The sequence below is a fragment of the Silurus aristotelis genome (assembly GCF_946808225.1).
Source record: "Silurus aristotelis genome assembly, chromosome: 4".
Classification (NCBI taxonomy): domain Eukaryota; kingdom Metazoa; phylum Chordata; class Actinopteri; order Siluriformes; family Siluridae; genus Silurus; species Silurus aristotelis.
In genome coordinates, this window is record NC_139577.1 from 20686355 (window position 1) to 20705639 (window position 19285).

The window sequence follows — 19285 nt, forward strand, 5'->3', positions numbered from 1 at the left end:
GAGTGAGTGAGTAAATAAGCGAGTGAGTGAGTGAGTAAATAAGCGAGTGAGTAAATGAGTGAGTGAGTGAGTGAGTGAGTGAGTGAGTAAATAAGCGAGTGAGTGAGTGAGTGAGTGAGTAAATAAGCGAGTGAGTGAGTGAGTAAGTGAGTAAATGAGTAAATAAGCAAGTGAGTGAGTGAGTGAGTGAGTAAATAAGCGAGTGAGTGAGTGAGTAAATAAGCGAGTGAGTGAGTGAGTGAGTGAGTGAGTAAATAAGCGAGTGAGTGAGTGAGTGAGTAAATAAGCGAGTGAGTGAGTGAGTGAGTGAGTGAGTGAGTAAATGAGTGAGTGAGTAAGTGAGTGAGTAAATAAGCGAGTGAGTGAGTAAATGAGTGAGTAAATAAGCGAGTGAGTGAGTGAGTAAGTGAGTAAATAAGCGAGTGAGTGAGTGAGTGAGTAAATAAGCGAGTGAGTGAGTAAGTGAGTGAGTGAGTGAGTAAATAAGCGAGTGAGTGAGTGAGTGAGTGAGTAAATAAGCGAGTGAGTGAGTAAATGAGTGAGTGAGTAAATAAGCGAGTGAGTGAGTAAGTGAGTGAGTGAGTGAGTAAATAAGCAAGTGAGTGAGTGAGTGAGTGAGTGAGTAAATAAGCGAGTGAGTGAGTGAGTGAGTGAGTAATTAAGCGAGTGAGTGAGTGAGTGAGTGAGTAAATAAGCGAGTGAGTGAGTAAGTGAGTGAGTGAGTGAGTAAATAAGCGAGTGAGTGAGTGAGTAAATAAGCGAGTGAGTAAGTGAGTGAGTAAGTAAGCGAGTGAGTGAGTGAGTGAGTAAACAAGCGAGTGAGTGAGTGAGTGAGTAAATAAGCGAGTGAGTGAGAGAGTGAGTAAATAAGCGAGTGAGTGAGAGTGAGTGAGTAAATAAGCAAGTGAATGAGTGAGTTCCATTGTTCAGCCACTTTATCTCTCACTTAAAACTGCACTTATTAGCCACAATGTGCAAAAGAAACAATTAACTAAACTGCAATCATGGAAAACTGAGGATAGATGGACTAAAATAGTCATTTCATTGTTGGTCTAAATGGGCAAATACAACCCTGTACAAAAAAGCAAATAGCAGTACAAAATTTTCTCATTCATAATTGCAGGACAAGACGGCAGAGATGTACCAGTAGGTTTTTTAGAATCAGCCAAAAAAGCTCATTTATACCCACCGGCAATATAACACACTTTACCTGTGGTCCTTGCTCATGAATAAATGATCACTGGTTAATAAAGACTTGTTATTTTATTTTTGTTATTTTAAGTGTCATAAAAATGGTTATGAAATGAATACTACTTTGTTCAATATTAAAATAAAATTATTTAAATATATATTACATTATTTATTATATGCCAATTCAGGAAAAAAAAAAATTTTGTTTTCTTGAGTTGCATTAACCAGTCAGATCATTTATATGGTAAAAATATCAATCTGCTAAATTTTAAATATAAGATAACTTAGGGCTATGTTTAAAGTCATTAGACATTAGATGTTAACTACAGACTTCAAAATTTAAAATCTGTGTAAGAGTATAAAGTGTACAGTATATGATTTTTATAGCTGTGTATAGTGCATGCTTTCAGTCCAGCACCACTGGCTGGTTCCAAGTGCCAAAATGTTCTGCTGAAATGCACCCAGTTCCACATTTATTACCGATTTTGGAGTGTGGTTGTAAAGATTTCTGCTCATTTAGCCACAAGGGCATTTGAAAAGTAAGATACTGATGTAGGGTGCAGACAGCGAGGATGAGGTCAGAGGTCTACAGCAGGCAAATCAATATTTGTTCACTCCAGCCCGTGTATTCCATACATTCAAGGTGTTCACGGGGTCATTGACATGCTGGAACAGGTTTTGATCGCGAACGCAAAAATGTTATGCCACTACATTCAAAGAGTTACAGGTAAAGTGTGTTGCAGATGCTTAATCAGATTGTTCTTTATGCCATTGGCTGTTTCTTATGATAAATTAACCAAAACTCATTCATTCATTTTCTCCCGCTTATCCGTAATTCGGGTCGCAGGGGCAGCAGTCTAAGCAGGTTCGACTGCTGCCCAATTCTCACAGCACCGTCCCTTACGGTCCCTCCTGCAGGTGGTGAGCCCAGGGGAAGGCGGCCCCACGTCACTCCGACATCACGGACCTTGATATTTCCCTCGTAAGGGACCCCTGGAGCATAGAGGGTTAAGGGCCTTGCTCAAGGGCCCAAGAGTGGCAGCTTGGCGATACCTGGGCTTGAACCCCAGACCTTCCGATCGGCAACCCAGCGCCTTAACCGCTGGAGCCACCACTCCCCCCTAACCAAAACTCTTATTATTTTAATAATGAAACAATGAAAAATACCCGATTTGACTGTGCACAATGCAAAAATCTAATGCAGCATAATAGAATGTGCTGGATCATGTGCTATTTTATAAACTGCCCTAAAATATAAGCTATAATGTCAAATTAGCTTGATTTGCAGTGATTAATGATTAAAATGATTATTAATACAGCAATATATTGCCAAAATGATACATATATAATGTATTAGTCTTTTTTATGCACTTTTTTTTATTTTCATGCGCTTGTCTCTTGCTTTTGTACTTCATTATACTACATTGGAAAGCAAAAGGGAAAACATACACAATTTACTATGCTTTTTTATATGGGTAAAAAAGGAAGTGGTTGTATTTAAAGATGGTCTAGATGCAACCCCAGAGTCATTTATTACATACAGGTAACATATGCCATTGATATCTGTAAATATCTGTAACTTTTGGACCTGAATAAAATATTTTTTATTCTACTCATCACAATGTTTTAAAAGCAGATATCAAGATATTGTTTACTCATAATGCATAAGTATGGAACATTAGCTAATATAATAGCTGGTTCAATTTTATTAATCAAGGGAACTGATAATCAGACTTACAATTAAAATATGATTCTCTGTGCAGCTGCACTGTGTTATCATTTGCTTCCGCACTCCCACAGGCAACTGTGAGCTTCCTGATCAACAATAGTGTTGTCTGTGTCAGCTGGATTTAGCACGCAGAAGGCAACAAAAGAGGCAGTCAGATCAGGCACTGGCCTTCTGCTGTCCAAAGCCAGAGCAAACTGACCATCAGCATCCCCCAAAGTGCATGACACAGTGACCTTTTCACACAAACATTGTAAAACAGTGAGTGCTTTGCCCGAAAGTAATACGGCATATTCGCAGAACACATACATACAAGGCTATGGAAAACACTGGAAAACTCAAACCTAAAATTGTCTGACATGATGCCTGCTTTTTACCTGGTTGAGTGCAGTTCCTTGTCTCATTGGTGAAGTGCTGCAGAAGCTTGCGGCTCTCCCATGTCTCGCTGACTTCAGAGGACACGCTGGACATGATGTAACCTGTAAAACAGAGATTATATTAATCAGATCAGGTAGTAGCATAATGTAGCAGTGTAGTTTAATATGGCAAAACGTTTGTGAACACTTGGCCATCACAGGGGCCTGTAAACATTCATTTATTTAAAACATTTGGCACATGCCTATATTCAGAGCGACTAACAAGTACCTCATTCATACAACTAAGCAGTTGAGGGTTAAGGGTCTTGCTCAAGGGCCCAGCAGTGGCAGCTCAGTGGTGCGGAGATTAAACATCTTAACCACTGAGCTACCACTTCCCTAATGGCAATTGAGCATAGCTATTCCACTTTCAGGCATGCTTTCTGGAGGGTGGCTGTAATCCAGGTAAATCTAGAGGAAACCCAAGTGGTTTCAAGAAAAAACACAAGCTCTTGATTGAACTAGGCAGCCTGTAGTTGTCAGGGCAACAACAGTCCCTGGTGTATCTCCCCGTCACCTCAGCAGATGAAAGGTAATCTTTTTTCTATATGGTAAAATTATATGTTCCTGTAAATCAATATAAGTATAAGTAAAAGATTATCCATCCTGAAATGATAAGCAGAAAAAAAAATTTAATTACCCACAGCAGTTATTAGTAGGAATGTTACAAATCTGAAATCAGGGGTTAATTCACCTCCAAATGCCCTTCCAAGCATCCAACAAACAAAACGTCAGTTGATGGATTTTTGGCTCATGAAATTCTTTCAATGTTATTGCTGTGAAAAATGGCCATGGCAACTGGTGAGTTTCCGTATAAATGGTTATAAAGTGCATTAAATGCAACATGGCATTTAGAAATACTGAACCGTATCTAAGAATAAAACAACAAAACTGCAGCGCTGTGACAATGGTTCCTAGTTTTTACTGCTACCTAAGTTAACAAATCAAGGTAAATGAGCCATATTTGGTAAATGTAATTGCTGCCAGTGTGAGGAAGCTGCATATTTCCACTGTTCAAGTATGTTACTGATTCCTGTTGTAGAAATTGGTCAGTGACTATGCAATAGCAGAATTTTCAGCTCACCCAAAAAAATAAAAATAAAAATACTTGTGGAATTAAAATGTCCAGCTGTAAATATCCTAATAAAACCTTCATGTTGTAAAGTATGTAGCCTGTGATGGGAGTAAGACAGTCACGATTATAATGCTTTATGTTCAACATTACACTTTTATAAAAGAATGTGATGTACAACACAAGGATTCATTCTATTCAGGAACGTTATGTCTCCCCGCAGTTACTGATAAACCATCTGGTACCTCATGTGGCACCGGTCACCTAGAATTCCTAGAATGTGTAGTCACACACAGAGTGAGTTGAAAATGTTATACAGTGTGACAATCTCACAGGCGTAGGAGCTCCATGCGTTACTCTGTGAGAGTGCAACAGCCAACATGCAGTTGTGGAATATTTATGAACCCCGTCTGTTCTACTGAGCATGGAGCTTTCCTGCAGTAGGGCCAGAATCAAGCCCTATACTGAGAGAACACATAATTCTGCATGTACATCAAAAATCCAGTCCTCTGGATTCTGTGAATTGCTCAGAAAAAAAAAGGCTGACATACAGCTCCTAGGGCTAAATATAAAAAATCTATAAACATGACTCGAGATAAACAAAGTGCTGCCCTAAACATTAAATGCCACTGATGAGTTACGAGTGCAGTGAAAGAAACACAATCATTCAAAAGCCCTGACTGCTATTATTTAGTTATCTTTACAGATTTGATTGTAGGGTCAGAGACCCTGATATCCACAAACGTACCAAGCACCAAAAAGCTGTGTCCACATCCAGAATATTGTGTAGGGCAGTCCTGTTGGAGGCTGATCTTTAATTTATAGCACCCAGAGGATTTCCAATGTCAAATCAATTTTACAAAGGAAGGACATTTGTGACAGTGACATTTGATGGCATTTTCCTTCTAACATGAAAAAGACAAAAGTGTTATCTTTCTGAAGAATAAGTCCTGAAAAATCCCTTCATTCTCTATTTACATGAGTCAAATTTTTGGTCCTAATATCAATTCCAGGCCAAAGCACATGAGCACAACTTCCTGGTTAAATAGTGTAAAAAGTGTGACATCTAAGTATAAGCTCATGTATAATAGATTTTGAACATGGCTCGACTCTGTTTAAACACACGCATGCCAGGGGCTGTTGTGTAGCTCTCTCGAACTCTTGTGTGTTGAGTGTTGTGTATATTGCCGTGTGCAGCGTATATGCATTTGTACATATATTTTAGACTCAATAAGACGAAGATAACATTTCCGTGAATTGGCAGGCTGAATTCTCATATATGCTTATATAAATAAAAAGTCATAATATATTCTCACAATAGTCATATGATGCATGATGTTAAATATCGATGACTTTGCCGATGTGCAACATAGCAGAACTCATATTTTGGATTTAATATTTTGTAAACATTCAGAACTTTAGTCAACCAGAAAAAAAAGAAAAATGTTTATGATTAAAATGCAGTTATAGGCCATTTCTTTTTTTTCATCTCTTATTTGTTTGGGTTATGATTTCTTTTTTATTATTTTGTATTCTGACACGGAAATGTCAATGCTCCAGTAATTCAGTCCTGTTAAACTGGCATCTGAGCATGTAAAAAGAAGCTGACTTATGTAAAAACAACAACAACAACAACAACAACAACTATGTAATGAATATGTAAAATATTTACGTTTTAAAAATGAGGAAGAAAAAGTTATAAACAAAATGCTAAGCCTAATGCTTATGTCACATAAACCTTATGCTTATGTCACATGAATGCATCCCTCTTATATATACACATACATTCCTAAATACATGGCCTACTTGCAACCAAGAAATTTGGACTCCCAAACAATTATTGCACCAAAATTGTACTGTATAAGCAGCCTTTTAATAGCAATTGTTTTTACTTTAATGCATAAGTCACTCAGGACACACACACATGATGTTTAGTATCCACAGAGACCAGAGAAGAACACTGAGCAGTGATGATATAACACTAAGAGGAGCATGCAAATCAGCTCACATGCAAACCCAAAGGATAGAGTGGGCAAAAAGGCAGGGGTTCAAAGGAATTTTTTTTAAATGTATGGTAAAAAAAAAAAAAAGAAACATTAAGAGAAAAAAATTATTACTTTTTCTGAAGTTACTGATTAGAATATATTTCTCTAAAAGGCCAAAAGCCAGGAAACTAATAAAACCCCCAACATGTTACATAAAACACAATAGCATAAAACGTTCGTTTATCATCTTTTTACACTTGTGTTGTATGATATTTGTTTTATCCTTGGAGATGTTTATTTTATGACGTAAAAAGAACACATGGTGTGTGTCATTATACAAGCAGGCATAACCAAACATTTTTTAATAGGTCGACCCTAAGCATAAGCGTTACATACTGTAAATACTCAGATGGGAAAATATCAAAAAGCATACACGATTACACATGATGACTGGTGAGATATATAGCCTAGTTCTGAGAAAAGCCCAGACTGTCCATCTGGATGTTCAAATAATTTTGCAAAGAACAGATATGACTAAGACAGGTTATGTAACTTTGCACTCATCACACAACAGCAGGTCTTCTTGTGTGGAGGCATTTGCTTTGTCTAAAACTGTTTTTGCTGTCTGCATCCAAAACATTTCTGGGGGAAAATAAATATGACGGCAGCAAGATGTTTCCTCTAATCTAGTTATACTGCTGCGCTGTTCATTTCTCGAGCCTGATTGGTTAGATGGTGCTGATGAATGGTCTATAACAGCACAGCTGTAATTCAATTAACATGTAAATGATAAAGCCCTAGTAATAATACAGTACATTATCACTTCTCTGGTGAGAATTCATTCATTGCAACTTGGATGGTAAACATTAACATAATGGACATTATGTTCTCTGAGGAGATGTTTTACATTGAAAGAAGACTTCATTTAGTGTCAGTGCTGCAGGGTAAAGCAGCTTCACTGGAAAGGTTTTTCTCCATAGGTGAAGCGTTCATTTAAGCTACTAGTGAAAGAATTATCTGTTATGTCAAAAAAAACAGAGGCATTTTTTTTGTCACAGGTGCTCTACAACAATAAAACTATAAAATGATAAAGAAAACAGTATAACAATGTTTTTAAGTTTGCTTATAAAAGAGGGGAATAAAACACATTAAAGCATAACGTTTAGGAAAAAATATCCTGAAGCACTTTAACCATTGCTTTGTCCATATATTACATCTCCATTGGCTGTTTAGAATGCCACATGTATCCCTTTGTTTTAGCCACATCACATCATCAAGCCTCTACAAACAACATAACAATGCCCATGTGTGTGCTGGATCTTGGTGTCCACTTGTATTTCCTACAATGGCAATGCTGTTGATTTCTTTTGCACAGAACATATTCAGTACATGATCTGTACAGTAAGTCTGGCCCAAATACGAGCTGCAGTGGGGAAAAACATGATCCCATGTATTCGAATGGCCGTGCACACCCGACCCCATACTGTCAAAATGGAGATAAATTTATCACCACAGCTGTCCACCTTGCCAAAGTGTAATTACCTAGTTTATCTTCATTAGCTATGCAGGTGTGATGCTCAATGTGGGACAGAACTAGTTGTAAATAGGAGAAGCTGTTAAATAGACCTGTGTAGCTAAAAAAACAAAACAAGCTAACCCTGTACTAAAATCATTCATTCATTTTATGTCCTCACAAACCAGATGAAACAAAGTAAGATAGAATCATATGTCTGGCTTATTTCTATTAGCATGCCGGCTAATAATACTCCTGTCTGTTTAATCCCTAGATAACACATCAGAAAAGAAGAAAAATCAATACTGTTATATTTACAGGCAGTGATTGGATATCAGTAATAGGTCGTTTAAGGATGTGACAGGCCATTAGCAGGCTCATTAGAGACTGAAGACTTCTGCTGTGTGTGTCTGCTAGCATTAAGATTAAGCAGGAGGAGGAGAGCTTCATCTTCATGGTAATGTTGCTCCTTCAAAAGGCTAGAAGAGCAGGCTTTGAGGTTGGGGCTTGCCCAGCAGGAGTGGAGGTTTCTGGGACGTCACTCAGCAGTGCGCAGCCCCTCCCTCCAGCTGGAGATTCCACTGTGCACACAGAAGTGCACAATGTACAATGAGCTGGAGTGGGAGTTGGGAGTCAGTTCAGTTCTGATACACAGAGTGAAATAATAATGAATTCTCCACCACTATAAATACTTCAACACACATCTCCAAAAAAAATAAAAAATAAATAAAAAATTAAATAAAAAATAAAAAAATTATATATATATATATATATATATATATATATATATATATATATATATATATATATATATATATATATATATATATATATGCTGCACTTAGCAGCACATAGCTGGAGGCTTGGTGCAGTCTGAATCAAACTTTATTCCAATATGTCAGAATGACAGATTTTGGTCCAAATTGTCTGCTGTAAAACAGATCATCTAAACAAATGCTTAGGATGGAGTATATCATACTAAGCTTATTTTGTGTAAGGCGAGCAATGTGTATTCACTTCTTGTTCATTTGTTATTTTACTTCAACTCCACTGGTTCAGTGTTTTCACAGCTTACATCAGATCCATTTCTATTTGTGTAGCTTTTACTTCAGTGCCAAACATTGTTGCTGTTTATCTTGCCAACATATTTGAGGAATTTTCCCTCAGGAGACATACCAATAGTAAGCGGAAGCAATGACCTATCCGAAACTGGCATCGATTTCACATGTAACAAACTCTCCCAAAGTAAAAGTATCATCTTCTTTTGTTCTACTGTACAACACGACTAAATAATTCAGGTTCCCCCAGATGGTTTCCATCGACTGAGTGCTGGATGTTGTGTGGCATTAAAACATGATTACATTAGGCTTTTTTTGTGTTGATTCCTGTTCTTGTTATATCACTTGCACATTTTTTTAGCCTCACTTTGTATGTTTAATGTTGTGTGGTAGAGGCTGTCTTCTAGCAACTAACGATACATTTACAAAGAAAGAAGCCAGTTAAGGTTTTTTGAAGTTTCTTTAGGGCGACACCCTAGAAAAAATGTTTTTCTCTGTAAAGAACACTTTTAGGCTCCCTAAATAAAATTATGATCAATAATTCTCTTTGAATTATGGTTGTTAACAAAATATACCAAGTCATTCTCTACCACAAGTACAAGTACCAGTGCTAACATTAATACTGCGGAAATGGTTAAAAAAAAAAAAAAAAAAAAAAAATATATATATATATATATATATATATATATATATATATATATATTATATATATATATATATATATATATATATATTTCAATGTAACAAATAGTTTAAGTGCAATTCTAGCAAATAAAAAATATTTAATAATTATTTTAATAATCTCAAAATGGCATCATTTATAAAACTTTTTTTTCCAGACTGGGCTGTAGAAAAAAACTAATTTATATTCCATCATAGGGGCTTTCAAATGTCCAGTTATATGAAATTGCTTGTTTACAATTATCCAAATAAACAGGACCGAATGGCAACAACAGTTATATTTTATCACTTGACCGATAACGAAGCATTTAGGCAAATTTGACAAGTGACATGGACTTTGTACAGATGAGGCACTTCAGAATTATACATTATTACATTCTATAATCTATAAAATCGATAAATGTGTATAAAAAGTTTTTTTATTAAATTTTTCTAAACTAATCTATCGCTCTATAGTTAGTCTCTAGTCCCTGGACTTGATTTAGCAATATAATTTACATAAATGCATGTGAATGACCAGCCTACCATTTCAAAATTATTGGAGAACTGTAGCTCGAGGGCAGTTAAATCAAGCCTGTTTCTCATCAAGAAGGCAAGCTATATCACTAAGCATGTCGAACTATTAACTCAATGTACAGCACCCTTTCATAGTCAGAGAGAAATTCAAACAAATGCACATCAATCCAAAGCAATACATAGTTTAGTACCGTAATTTCCGGACCAATAAGCGCACCCAAATATAAGCCACACCCACTGAATTTGACAAAGACTTTTATTTTGTACATAAATAAGCCGCACCTGTCTATAAGCTAATGAACTTTACACAGGCTTTACCGAAAGACAGTGTCTGTTACACGGCTTGTATCTAAACAGTAGCCTACCAAGAAAGTCATTGTTCACTGTTTTCCTCCTTCCTTTCACAATAATTTCTCTCGCGAGTTTTTCTTTGGGCATCGTCGTGCGTTTAAAAATCACCATCGGTGTAGCTTTTCTCCCGATGCCGTGCAGCTCAGAACACAGGTGAAGTGCGTTTTTTCATGCCCGGTTGTTTTCAGCGTGACGAATGATTCGCATTTCCTGTAGACAGTCCGAGTGAGCGGCAGTTCAAACGTCAGAGGAACCTCATCCATATTTATGATGTGGTGCGGAGTTTCATTGGTTCACCTGAACCCGTTCGTCAATTTCATTGGTCTAATGTTATGGGGCTCAGTTTTTTGGCTTGAAGTTTGTGAAACCGGGAAAAACCAAGAAAAAAATCCATAAATTATCCGCGTCATTGTTTAAACTGCGGGGTTCAAAGAGTCCGGAAAAAATGCTACTTTTTTCCCTGTGGATTAAAAGCACACTCCACAAGTCTCTTTCCAGGGGTTAAATACAAACACATCTTAAATATTAATATTTAGCATGCCTACACTTCCTTTGGAATATTAAATTCCGGCAGCCTTGCTTGCAATTTCCTTTCCACCCCACAGCTAACTCACAATTAATCCCAACTAAGCAATTTAGAGGCAAATCAGTTACTGCCTTTCAATTGTATCAGCTTTGTGAATGTGAGTAAAAGGTGTCGGGATAATTACTCAGCCGGGAATACATGATGATGTGCTGTTTTTCCACCCACATGTTTGATAACCGGGTCTGGGATGTCTTTTTCTTGCAATATTAAATCAAAGCTTTCTCTGTCTCTGGTATCATTAATTTAAAAAAATATATACATAAAAAATGGATACACAGATATCATTGAACCCATCTGCCTAAATCATGTGCCCCTGTGCTCTGATATCTCGTAATAGTAAAAATCTATAAAGGCTTTGGACTGAGATTGATTTATGTTTCTGTCATGCTCCTTAAACCATTCCTGAACATTTCACATTGTGTGTAAGGGTGCTGGTGCCATAAATGGGTGTACTGTTTAGGTAGGTAGGGGATACACACGCACCTGGGCGTTCACATGATGCAAAAGAGAATATGTTTAGTTTTGATGCTAATTCCCATTGTAGGTGTTTTTCAGAAGTGTACGGGGCTCAGCATGTGCATTGTGATGTCAAAAGCATTGACTTTTTCAGGTATCTGTGAATCAGACTAGAAAGGATAAAGCCTTTGCTCCCCACAAATGTCATCGAGCCTTGGGCACCCATAAGCATTTTGCCGGTCCACCAATTATTTTTACTTACACCACTTTTGGGTGATTACTAACCACTGCTTAACAGGAACACCCCACACAACTTGTCATATTGTTGAGGCTCTGAACCAGTCATCTAGCACTCACCATTCAGACATTGTCAAATTTGGTCAGATGCTTATGCTTGCCCATTTGCGCAACTGGTCACATGCTGCCTAATATATCCTACCCCTACACTGGTGCCACTGTAATGAGATAATCAATGTTATTTACTTCAGCTCTCAGTCTAATTCTATTGTCAATTTCTAGCAAAAGTACATAAAAAGCTTGCATTAAGAATAATGCCATCCAACAAAGAAATCATATACATCTTAGTCTCTCTCAGCCACTCCAAACAAAAAAAAAAATTTTCTCCTAACATTAGAACTAGTAACAACTACTTGAATCAATCTTCCCAATTGATTCGTCCAGTCCACAACAAAAAGATTTATTATTACCTACTTCATTTAGCCCAGTATTTGTTTATTGTATAAATTCCACTGCTGGTCCTTAAAAACTTCCCTTACTTTTTGCATCAGCAGGATGAGTCTGCTTTTGTCTCTGTACCAACTTAAAGCAGCCAGGACAGAAGGACATCGTAAATCATGTCTCTAATAAGCATATTTAGGGTGCCCTATATATAGCAGGTAGAAAAGGTATGTAGGACGCCACCTTTCTCCTCAATTAATGAACCTGCACAAGTACCGCAAGTCACTGAGGGAAGGACACATAGAGCCTGCAGATAGGAAAACCCTTTCTTCTTTTTCATATCTATCACGATCTGACATGTTTTTACCTGATTACATACTCCAGAGCCACAGTACTTCTTGTCTGGTCTAAGGCATCCAGCGGAGTGGCTAAAATAAGACTGCATTTAATAGGAAGATTGAAAATATATAGGCAACTTTAATTAAAAAGAAGATTTTTCTCTAATATCGACATACTAACCAAGTGAATGATTTTAAGGATTTTGGTCATCTGTGATGGCAAGGAAAGCAAATGGAATGTATAGAAATTGCTATATACATAAAGCCAATGTCTTAAAGTTGAAACAGATAAAAGAATAGAAACAAGCTCCATTAAATGCAAAGTTGTGCATAATACTCCTGATGCAAATGATACAGCAGCTTCTAATGAGCAGTGCAAAGAGACAGACGCTGACCAAACATAGTGGGCTGAGCTGAAACACTGCTAGAAAACTCTCAATTAGCTTTACAAACAGAGCTTGCACAATAATAGTATTGTGCCTTTAATGAATATAACCATGTCACATGTACAGCACACAGAGCAGAGAAGTGTTGTGTTTTTTCTCGACATCAACAAAATGTCCTGGCAGATACAAAAATCACAGAGTTCGGCTTGTACGGAAATAATGCAGCTGATTTTAGCAATCAGCATCTGGAGAAGGCGCGTAACTGCCAACATTCTGACAGCAAGATCATTATTTGCACTTCATCCCCGAATCAAATAACATGATTACCTTCAGTCACTGTGAAAGCATCCGAGAATGCGTCAGTAATATGGCTCATCAGCAGTAAGGATGAATGCAGTATTTGACAGGCCTGAGGGGTTTCAAAAAGAATCATTGATTATTAGACATCTGAGGCAAAGAGGGATGAGGATCATTTTATGTGCACAAGCATAGTCGCTGGTTTACAAAATGGTATTTTATATCCCAAGGGAACACATACTCTTTTTCAAGAATTACATGAATGACTGAAAGCACTGAGCTAACGGTTTTTGGGCTGATGGCAAATTCTACACACACCAACAATATAGACTTAGAGATGATCCCTGGAAAGAATATAAAGTTTTGCTTGCTGTCCTGTTGCCTCCTTGTTCTATAGTCAACACAGTATTTCTGACAGGATTTACAGAATGGGCCACGGTAAAGTAACTCGTCGCCTATCCCGGTGGAGGAGGCCATGGCCCTCTGTCTGCCGACTGTCCGTCTTTCTGGCGGGCTACTTTTCTACTTGGTAAAAAGATATTAAAATTAAAATAACATAATATTATAACAAATGAATAACCATGAAGTACCATACTGTTAGGAGAAAAAAAAAACTTGTGCAGTGATGGGAACCATGGGGCTTTCAGACTTTGATATCCTGCATGTTAAAAACAAAGCGTCAAGAGTTTTCTAGTGACCACTTTCTTAATGCGGAAAGATTTTTCACTGACAATGATGACACTTCAAGCTTTCCATTTTTCTGTGCCATTGGAAATCATTCATCCGGGACAGTCTGGCTGTCAGCTTGTGCCTCAGCATGGTGTCAAACTAGCTACAATAATAAAGCAGAGATTGGGTAAAGAGACCGCTAGTGGGGATGATGAATGGGAGGATCAGGAGGGACTGGGAGTGAGAAAGAGGTAACCACACGAATAGCTGTCAAGCTTTCCTGCCTCTTTCTCGTTCTCTTTCTCGTTCTCTCTCTTGCTCTCGCTCTCTCTCTCAGGGGGACAAAAGGTGTTTTTGATTATATATTTCAAAAGGGCCCCATTTCCACTTGGAGTATAATATATATATGTAGAATTTTGTGTAGGAATGTGCATAAGCTGCTGGAATTTACACAACACTTTGGTAACTCTTATGTGACCTGTCTACCAATTACTGTGTATGCCAATGAAAGCCTAAACTAAGAGTATGAATATATATATATATATATATATATATATATATATATATATATATATATATATATATATATATTATATATATATTATATATATATATATATATATATATATATATATATATATATATATATATATATATATATATATATATATATATATAATTGTTTATTAATAATTAACAAATGTATTATTATTTTATAACAGTTTTTTGTTAAATAGTAACTTGATATTTTTTCATATCACTTAGCCCTAATTGTTAACCACACAAATTCTATCGTTTTCAACTGCTGCTCTTGTTGCATCACTGTAAAGCCTAGTTCACTTCGGTCCTCTGTCCTCTTCCGCTCACGATCTCACAGACATCCATGACTGGCTAGTGTCTCTGTGATTAACAGGAGAAAGAGTAACCCATCGCTTTTAACCAGAAAGCGTAACCAATTTTGCTCACTTGGAACTTGTTTGGGTTTGAATTGAGTATTAGTTGGATGGACTCCATTGGAAGCTTTTTAATGATTGAGGTAAATGATCAAGATTTCCAACACTTAGTACAATAACATCTCAAATGGTCTTCATATAATACTTTCAGATGATACTTTAGGAAATAAATAAATCATGCTGTAGCAGTATCCACTGGAAAAAAAAAATACTATTCTATAATCTTCATATTCACTGCCAAAACTGCGCAGAAGGTGCTTTTACAGAGTCTGCATAACGTTCCAAGTGCTACCATTCTCTTTTATGCTGTTATCAAGCGTCACCTAATCAAATTAGCTCAACAATAGGATTTAGTGTAAAAATTCAGAGTACAAAAAAGCTATGCACTGAAAAGCCAAGCACTGCTTCTCCGTTTCCTTTTCCCGTACCACTGAGGGGAAATACTTGAGTGCAGCTATATTGCAGACAGAGAGAGAGTGCTGGCAAGTGGAAAAAATGTAAGAAAAAGCAATGCAGATAAAAACCAACATCCTCAAAGACAGTAGGAAACATTTTCTTCCCATGGTCTTTTTATACAGGCAAATCAAGCAAAGTAAAAAAAAGTCAGTGCAGTGATTTATAGCCACATTCTAATACACTGTATTAAACAAATGAGACACACTCTGTCTGTGGAATTCTTATACTTATTATATGTCAGTGAGTGAGTGAGTGAGTGAGTGAGTGAGTGAGTGAGTGAGTGAGTGAGTGAGTGAGTGAGTGAGTGCTAAGGCAAACCGACGGCGCAGTCACCTCTCATCCATCTTTTTGTAGTCTGACAGGCTGTATGTCCATCACACATGGCCAACCGTTTTTTTCCAAGCTACCGTAAGGGACTATACTGTACATTCTATGCTGCATGCAGAGTAAAAGACAAGGGGTTGTGGTAACTCTCAAATTACTGTGTGACAATAGTAGGTGTTAATTAAGCACAGCATTCAATGTAAACTAGTTCAACTGTGTGTCATTTTCACGCAAACTCTATTATTATGATAAGAAATGATACTACCCTGGTTTTCAACCAGACAATCAACTGTATTTCATGAATGGACAGCCACTCATTTTAATGTGGGGATATGCATTTTGTCTTTAATGACACAAAGCTCTTATAAGCCTCTGGAATGGCAAAGGCTGCATAATAACAAATCAGTTAAGTAACTGACAGCAAAAGATCAAAAGGCAGGAAGTAATGCATCAGAAACCAGATAACATTCAGAGATGTATTTTTTTATTATTATTATTATATATATATTTTTTTACTTATTGTGTAAATCACTAAGTATTGAGAGCAGGCGATGAAAATACAAGGCTGGTATCGGTTAAGTATTAGGTTATACATCTTCTGTATTACGGTCTTTATTTCCACAATGTTCTGTAATGTGTAACAATTGGAGGAAATCTTTTATCGACCGGAGACACACCTCGAAGCTGCGCTGGAGTTATTTGGAGAGGAAAAAAGGGCTGTCTGTAATGTAATGTAATAGTCTGCCCAGGTGTATAACCATAACCTACTCAAGATGCACTATAAGGACTGGGGTCAAAAGGTTTAAGAGAGGTGTACAAAATGGTTTGTGGTGTGCCATGCATCGGAAAAAAAGACACAGCATCTCTGTGGAATACGTACACAGACGCAAACACAATGTACGACCAGAAGTTTGTGGACGCCTGACCATTGGAACAATATGAGCTTGCTGAACATCCCATTTCAGATTTATTAACCATTTGCAGTTATAATATCATCCATTCTTCTGAAAAGGCTTTCCGCTAGAGTTTGTATATATGGTTGTGGGGATTTGTGCTCATTTTATCTACAAAAGCATTAGTCTGGTCAGACACTGATGTGTAGTGAGAATCTCTGGGGTACAGTTGGCTTATGAGTTCATCCCAACCCACATCCCAGGCCATAATTATCTTCTTGGACCCTGCTTTGTACCACGTTTGGGCCTCCGATGAGTGAAAGTCATCCTATATTACTGTGCTTCCACTTAGACCCACATATGAGTGTGATGGTCAGGTGTTCACATACTTCCGGACATATAACAAATGTAAAAGTGTGATAAGTATAAAGTCAGAAATATATACAAGTATAATAGTGTTTTGTTTCTGTGGTTGAGTTTTATTACACACAATGTACAGGCAGTATCATGAGCTGTACAAATAGAAGTGCTTCTAAAACTAAAGGAAGTGAAAACAGTAAATATTTAAAATGGTTATTTGTGCAATTGTTGTCAAAACAAGACATTTGTACCATGGGATTCCACTGATGGAGCAGATGAGGTTCTCTTTTTCTCTTGACACCTCACACAAGAAGGCAATGCAGTGTTCATGTTTAAACACTCACACAACAGTCACAACAGACGGTGAGGACTGTTTATATGGTCTTTAGTCATGAAACTCATCATCCACCAAGATATTTACATTTTAAAAAGTTATTTCTATAGGAAATGTTAAACTCGTGTTTACTAATATGATAGAAATTGATAAAAAAGCGAAAGAGGAAATAGATAAATGGACATGGCTGACTATAGTGGATCTACACATCATTCATGAAACAACTGTCGCCCCGTGGACAGGAAGTTAAAACTCATTCGAGTTTATAGTAACAAACTATTTTTGTTATCGACTTTCATGTTTACTTCCGTCCTATAAAAGATGAGTATAAAGAATGAATGGCAGAACAGCAACCTTTTCCTCAAGCCCTGAGTCCACGCCGTTATTAAACCCAGATGTGTGTCGTTCTCCAAATCCTCACTGTTTTAAAGAAAACGCTCATGGTTTCTTTCTTCAGATCAAATCTCCTTAAAAAAAATAACTATAAAAGAATTTGAATGTGTTGCTTGGTTTAGCTTCCGGCACAGTGTGCAGCAAACACTGAAAAGCCCGAGCAGCCGAGAGCGGAAACCAAGAACCCTGGGTAGAACATGTTCGCAGTTGGAGCAGATGGAAGAACTTACCGGAATTGCCAGTCCAGTTGGCCAGTCCTGAGAGCACGGCGAGCAGCAGCCCCATCACACACAGCTTCACCCCGAGCAGCTCTGATCTTCTTCTCCTTCGCACGGTGCTTCTCCTCCGCGGCGGGCGTGTAGATCCGCACCGCAGCCGGACACACACATCCCCGTCCATCAGGAACGACGGTTTCAGAGAAAGACTGTGTTCCGTGGGAAGAGCGGCAAAAGTTTCGGTAGAGATATGGGGGATATCGAGGATGGCCGCAGCTCGTTGTCGATAAGTCTCGATAAGTATCTCCCTATATTATGTCCGAGTCTATAGGGACGGAGTAGAGATGCTGTGAGCGGAAGAGGAGCGCCATGGATGCGACAGATCTGCAGCCACTTTTCACAAGACAAGGAGGAAACTGAGGCGGATGGAGAGAGAACGCAAGCGAACGAGCGTAGGAGGGAGGAGGGATAGGAGGAGTGTGTGCTGTAGGGGGTGAGAGAATGAAAGAGAGAGAGAGGGAGAGAAAAAGAGAGATATCGTGCGCTGTAGACATGTGCAGGAAGTGCCGCTGAAAAGGAGCCTACCTGAACCATGTGAAGTTCATTTGGAGGGGCGGGGATAATGGGGTGGGAGTGGCTGAAAGAGGGGCCGACTGGAAGCTTTCATTTAATCATGTAGAGCTGCCTAACTCTGGACTATGGTGTTTGCGGATGATATTGTGATTTGTGGTGAGAGTAGGGAGCAGGTTGAGAAGAGCATGGAGGGGAATTAAAGTCAGTAAGAGTAAGACAGAGTACATGTGTGTGAATGAGAGGGAGGGCAGTGGAGTGTTGCGGTTGCAGGGAGAGGAGGTGGAGAAGGTGGAGGAGTTCAGGTACCTGGGGGTCAACAGTGTAAAGTAATGGAGAGTGTGTTAGAGAAGTGAAGAAAAGAGTGCAGGCAGGGTGGAGTGGGTGCAGAGTGGCAGGAGTGATTTGTGATAGAAGGTATCTGTAAGAGTAAAAGGGACTGTTTATAGGACTGTGGTGAGACGTGCGAGATTGTATGCAGTGCTCGAATTGAGTCAAGTCTTATGGGGGGTCCCCAGCTGTCGGGGAGGGGGGAGGGGCCGCCATGACACTTTCTGTCAGATTGTCTTTCTTTCAGATTCAGCTATTTACAATGTAACACAAAACATTGTGAAAGTGTTCAAGGGCCTTTTCAAGGACCTTTTTTATTAGTTAAAACATCAGGATGGCAAAGTATCAGGCGATTTCAGGGAAGGAATATATGGTAATGCGTAACTTTTCCACCTAGAAAAGACTATAATTGTCTGTCTGGTTTTGTCTGGGCTTGCCTTCCTGTCTTGGTTGACAGCCGATTTTTGAGTGCAAACTAAAATATGTTTTTTGCCAAATTCCTTTCGTAAATATAGGCTTTTAGCTTCAAATGAGGGTT

At 38.1% G+C, this 19285-nt stretch overlaps 1 protein-coding gene across 1 annotated transcript in view; it reads right to left on the reverse strand.

Moving 5' to 3' along the window:
• slc24a3 (solute carrier family 24 member 3) overlaps positions 1–18466 on the reverse strand; it is a 75390-nt gene extending 56924 nt beyond the window's left edge. The window contains exons 1-3 of the mRNA XM_083539469.1: positions 18433–18466; positions 17863–18056; positions 3295–3396 (exon numbers count right to left, since the gene is read on the reverse strand). Coding sequence (XP_083395595.1) covers positions 3295–3396; positions 17863–18056; positions 18433–18452 — 316 coding nt within the window. The 5' untranslated portion in view covers positions 18453–18466. The remainder of the gene's footprint in view (positions 1–3294; positions 3397–17862; positions 18057–18432) is intronic.
• Between the last annotated feature and the right edge of the window lie 819 nt (positions 18467–19285).